This window comes from Hipposideros armiger, unplaced genomic scaffold (genome assembly GCF_001890085.2).
Source record: "Hipposideros armiger isolate ML-2016 unplaced genomic scaffold, ASM189008v1 scaffold_1483, whole genome shotgun sequence".
NCBI classification, from domain to species: Eukaryota; Metazoa; Chordata; class Mammalia; order Chiroptera; family Hipposideridae; genus Hipposideros; species Hipposideros armiger.
In genome coordinates, this window is record NW_017732833.1 from 18,657 (window position 1) to 24,708 (window position 6,052).

A 6,052-nucleotide genomic window follows, 5' to 3' on the forward strand; every position below is an offset into this window, starting at 1 on the left:
TCTTTTAAATTCCACCAGTCTTCTCCCTTCACCTCCTCCGTCCCATTCCTCCATGTCCTGGAGAGTGTGTTATACTGCTTTGTCGTTCAGGGACTTCATTACTCAGAAGGTAGCATATAAAACACTTACGTAATGCAAGTTTTATTCCTATTTATAAAGTCATTGATCAGATATTGCAACAACTTCCAAACAATGTCAAGTAAGCAATAACTGCCGTGCAAAGGTATGCTACAACCTAACACAGTACATTAAGGGCTCTCAGCCATTGACTCTCTGATACTGCAGGAGCCTTAGCACCACTTCAGGAGTTAATTGGAGTCTACTTTTCTTTGGAGAGCAGTGTTCCATCATTCTATGTAACTCAGCAACCACATTCTCCGTGAGCTTCCCAAGAGAAGAGAGGGGGAGTGTGGGAGAAACAGGTTGCCAAACCCACTTAGGCACACTCCGCATAGATTAACCCACCAAATTAAAAGGCGGGAGGTGACCCTAGCCAACATTAAAAGCGCTCAGAGTTCTGATGCGAATTAGAGCAGGACACGATTCCTGTAATATCCGAGCCACCACAAAAGTTCTTGAGGGCATCTTTTGTGGGTTCTCCATCTTCCCTTCCCTCTCTGCCATCATCTATTGCCTTTCTGGGCCCTCTCTTTTCCCTACTTTCTGTGTCATTCCTCCGGCACTGGCACTGTAGACATTAGGCATTGCCGGCCCGTTTGTTAAATCAGTACATGCAAGCCAAACTTCTTGCACTAATGAAAGCATCCCTCAAAATTCCACTGTTGTCATCTCAAAAGCGTTTCTCAGTGCTGCCCGGCTAAAGGAAACCAACAAATGACAAGGTGCAGCGGCGGTTCAAGTAGGGGATCCCGGCCTCATCTCGCCATAATATAACTGGCTGGAAAGTGGAATGGCTGGAAGACGTGAGAAAGCTGGACGTCAGATGTTCAACCTAAGCAAACTCAGACGCGCAAGCGCGTGGCGCAGAGCCAGTCTCTCGAGGCCGCATCGCAGCGCCTGCGCACAGAATCTGGAGAGGAGTGGGAAGGGGAGAACAGCGGTGGGGTTTAGCGCTCCCACCGCCTCAGCTCCGCTCAGCTTGCAAGCCCCGCCTCCACCAGCTGCTCGTCTTCCCAAACAACCGGGTGCGACCCCTCCCCCTGGCGCTCTCCGTCTATTGGCCCTCGGCCCTTTCCGTTTCCGCCCAGCCCTCGATAATCCACCAATCAGCTTGTGCGCTTGGGTAAGCGCCCCCTCAGGCCGTCGCTCCGGCTCTTCTGCCTCCTCCCGCTGCTGCCTCCGCTGCTGCCTCCTTTCCGACCTCCTTCGTCAGGCGGGCGTCTGCGGGGGTCTGAGGGGCGGCGGCGGCGGCGGCAGCGATATGGAGCTTGAGACCGGCGGCCGAAGTGCTGCTCGCGGACACGACGCCGGACACCCAAGAATTCCGCCACCACGGGAGCAGGAGCGGAAGCTGGAGCAGGAGAAGCTGTCCGGGGTGGTGAAGAGCGTCCACCGGCGGCTCCGCAAGAAGTACCGGGAAGGTAAACAGAGAGCTGAGTGGGGGGAGGGGAGGCATCAACGCCCCCAGCCCCTTGTCACCTCTCCACTCCCGCCAAGGGGCCACCATTACCACCTGGAAGAGCTGCACGTCAGCCCCGGCCGGTGACGCGCTCCTAGGCCCCGACGCCCCCTTCCCGGTCGAGTCCTCCGTCGGCGTCAGGCGCGCTGCTCCCGCCCCCTTTTCTTCGAGGGCCCTTCTGGAGAGTTCCAGGCCAGTGGAGGAACTTGAGTCCCCACCCCCTCCGATCCCCAGCCCCCAGCGGGGGTGCTGAGGTTATTGTCACCACACACAAACACGTACACCCTCATAGAGGCTGCGGAGGTCGCTCGTTGCCAGAGGCGTGAAGGTAAAACACGACGACAGGTAAAAATCCATGTGAGAAAGACGGACGGAAAGAAGCCTGAGTTGCCCCCTCACTCGCTTGCGCGTGACCAGCCTGTTTGATTTGCTGCGGGGCCAGACCGCCTTCCTAGAACCTCTTTCCTACGGGGTTAGCCAGGCGGTGCCCCCGCTTTCTCGCACTGGCAGGCAGAGCGGCGACGTCCGCAGGCCTTGTAGCTGACCCGACATCACCATGTTCAAAGGGGACGGGTCTCCAACCCTCCCCACTCGCCGTCCTTAAGATGCTCGATCTTAGTGTTTAGGCGGAGGAGGAGGAGTTCTGGAACAGGTTCTCAAAATAGTTGTTAGCTTTTGAAAGGCACCCAGAGGACGCAGATTCCCCAGAGAAGCCGACCATCGCCAGGAACGCTACTATGGAAGATATTAAGCAAAGGAAGAAGTCTTAGATGCTTTTTGCTTGTGCCTGAGAAGTGTTTCTAGTTGGGGGTCTACAATTATCCTTGGCATTTTTAAATACAGGCTTTTTTGCAGAGCTATTTTATAAAACACTGAATGAAAAGGCCGTTTTTTTCATATGCTCGGGAGAAATTTCTTCTAAAGACAAAATAAGGGCTAACTCTCTACTTGCTCTGGATTTAGCTTAATTGCAAACTGAAAAGTGGGCAGTCTTTTACTGTTAGTCTTATACTTAAGTTAGGATTAGAAGCAACATTATGACAATTGATGGAATAGACGTGTGAGAGCATGTAGCTTTTGATTTACAAACACTTTTCAATTACTCTAGAAGATTAAAACTGTCTTTGTTCCTTTGAGTATAGTTGATGTGTTTAATTTTTCAAACTTTAAATTCAGTTTTCTTCCCTTGGCAACTCCTAGCTTTTTAAATAGCTGTTTAAATACTATTCTCAAAGATGGCCTATAGTTATTGTTTAGTAGGTAGCAATAGAAAGAGACTTATTGGGCATAGGTAAGATGTTGAAATTTGTTTCTTAAAAGAATGATTTAAACCACAACCCACAATTTATTTAATAAAATGAGTAGTTACCATAGTGATCATTGCATTACTCTTAATATTCAGAGAATACACGTACGTAATGGCATTCACTATAGATTTTTATGTTGTTGGGAGAAAAGAAGTAAATGGACACACTTTAATTTATCATGCTGTGTTGTAGTGTACAAATTTAAGCAAGTAAATCTTTTTAAACAAAAAAATGACTAGCATATAATTCCGTTACCATTTTTACCTTTCTAAATAATTTTATAAATGAATAGGTTCCACTTAACACTACTAATGTATCATCATGTCTTCAAGTGCTGTTTATACTTGCTTAGTTTCCACATGTTGAAACTTGTCTTTAAGCCTGAATATTAACCAAAGGAACACTTGTTCATAATGAGAATTGGTAGTTGGAAGTTACCAGAGCTAAAATAGATACATGTATTGATAGTTCATAAGTGAATGATCTAGTGTACTTCTGAGCAGGTAAAGTCCTGGCAGTCTGTAAACATTTGAATGAAACTTTTCTTTAGGCATTTTAATGCCCTGAATTCCACCATTGATCTAGACTTCTCTAGGCTTCATTTCAGCGATATACAAAGCCCTGTCAGTGAACTAACAGAAGTAAAAGATCCTAATGAGTATGCCTTTCTACCTTTACTTCTCACGTGTAGGTCAAATCTTAGTTGTGATTTGACAAAAATCTGTGAAAAAGTCATCTGTGAAAAAGTCTGATTACGCACATAATAATCCCAAAGAAATAATTTTTTGTGTTCTCCTTTGAGGTCTTAGTATTATTATAATACTGACGGTTGGTCCCAGTCTGCAAACATTATTTTTACATGTTCATTTGCAAGTCAACTGTGGTCATAAAATAATAATATAAATGGCGCTTAGGTGCTGGGTCAGGTTAGGGTGGCCTGTTTAATTAGTAGCATACCTGAAATATAATACCAATAACTTGAAACTATACTTTTATAACAATATTCCTATAAGAATATGCAGTGAAAATTCCATCTTAGAATCTTGGAATGTTAGACTAGAAGGAACATTAGCATTTATCAGTGATTCCCTAGTATGGCTGATCAGTAGACTCACCTTGGGTGCCTTTTAGAAAATTTCTGCTTGCCTTTCAGATGTACATTTTCAGAATTCCCATTATATTGGGACCTAGAAATTTGTCAGCCAGATTTTGGGGTGGTGTCTGTCCTAAACTAGTTCCTTCCTTTTACATATGAATGAGCTTGAGTCCCCCAAATACTAAAATAACTTGCTAGAAGTTTGGATAGTTCATCACTAGCACTGTACATATTTTACAGGGATAATAGTTTTTTTCTTCCCAGTTCCAAGACTCCAAATGTTGGAATGGGAGGGAAAATGGAAAGCAGCAAGTAGCCCTAGAACTTGTGTTAGGTAAGAGGATATAAACAGGTGGGAATGGGGTAATTCACTGGATAGATATGATCAGCTGCGCTGAGGTTATGTGAGCTGTGGGTTTTGAGGAGAGAGATTTCAGGGAAGGGAATAAGTTGGGGTAGAATGAAGAAAGGCAAAATATTCACTGGATAGTAGGGATAGGAATATGAACTGAATCATGAGTGTATGGTTGGATAATACAGTTTTTTTCTTTGGTAATGAAATTGAAAATGTAGCAGGAATGGGGGAGAAGGTGAAGGGATTACAAAGTGCAAATTCGTAGTCACAATATAGTCATGGGGATATGAAATACAGTATGGAGAGTATAATCGATAATGTTGTAAAGATTAGGGTGCCAGATGGACATTGGATTTAGGGGGATCATTTCACAGACTGTGTAGATGGGTGACAAATGTGCTATATACACCTGAAACTGAGGTTGAATAATATTGAATGTCAACTGTAATTAAATATACCGGGGATGCCAAAAACGTATATAAGTGGACACGGGTCAGCATTGCTCAAGCAGTAGTTCACTGTAATCAGAAGTATCTGGATGCTGATAGTAACCACTTTGAGCACCTCTTATAATTGCAGAATTCAAACGTGACTTGTATTCATCTTTTGTTATCGGTATATATTATTAAAATTTTAATACAGTTTTTCTTTCTTAAAATGTGTATGCATCTTTTTGGCACCCTGTATATATACATATATATATATGTATATATATAAATATTAGTTATATATATATGTATATACATATATATATATAACTAATATTTAGTTATACATATATGTATATAGTCATGGGATGTGGATTACAACATAGGGAAGATAGGCAGTGGTATTGTTACAGCTATATACGATGTCGGGGTAGTAACTTAGGGGGTGGGTTTTCACCTTTTGAGGGGTGTAAATGTCTATTACGTTGCTTTGTACACCTGAAACTAATAAAAAAAAAATGAAGCAGGACTAAAAATGAAAATAAGGTTTTTCTGCTATTGTAGAGAAAGATTTCTCTCCACCCTTTCCAATCCATTTATCCAACTTGTTGATGAGTAGTCTTGGGGTGTGGGGATAGTGGATAGACTAGTGGTAAAGACTAGCAATGCACTCTTTTCTTTTACCACTTTACCCTTCCTTCTGTACTCCATTTCACCCATTTCACTGTCTGTCCTATGTCACCAATAGAGATCCTTTGCCAGTTTGTATAGGGTAAAGTGAGAATTGGAGGTAAATGTCAGTGTTCCAGATAGTGCTGATATTTGAAGTAGTTAACAAGAGGAAATGGTAGGGAAATGTCTACCAGTGGTGATGACAAGTGGTGTTCCTGGTGTCAGCCATTTATAGATAAGAGACAGTCATTTATTTATGTATTTAATTTTATTAAATTTTTTGGTGTGCTCATTTTTTAATTTATTGGGGTGACATTGGTTAGTAAAATTATATAGGTTTCAAGTGTACAATTCTATAATATAACATCTATATATCGCATTGTGTATTCACCACCCAGAGTCACTTCTCCCATCACGGTATTTTTTAACCCCTTTATCCTCTTCTACCACTCCCCTCCCCCTTACCCTCTGGTAATCACTAAGCTGATGTCTGTGTCTGTAGTTTTTGTTTGTTTGTTTGTCTTATCCGATAAGGGACAGTCTTTTAGATTGAGTTTATGTAAATGGAAATATGCTTGCAGATACAGGTGTTTTCTGTCTCTACTATTCAGAATT

At 43.0% G+C, this 6,052-nt stretch overlaps 1 protein-coding gene across 1 annotated transcript in view; it reads left to right on the forward strand.

The window, feature by feature from the left end:
* Nucleotides 1–6: 6 nt before the first annotated feature.
* Nucleotides 7–6,052, forward strand: part of SAMTOR (S-adenosylmethionine sensor upstream of mTORC1) — a 114,686-nt gene continuing 108,640 nt past the window's right edge. Inside the window, exon 1 of the mRNA XM_019634040.1 lies at nt 7–1,541. Coding sequence (XP_019489585.1) covers nt 911–1,541 — 631 coding nt within the window. The 5' untranslated portion in view covers nt 7–910. The remainder of the gene's footprint in view (nt 1,542–6,052) is intronic.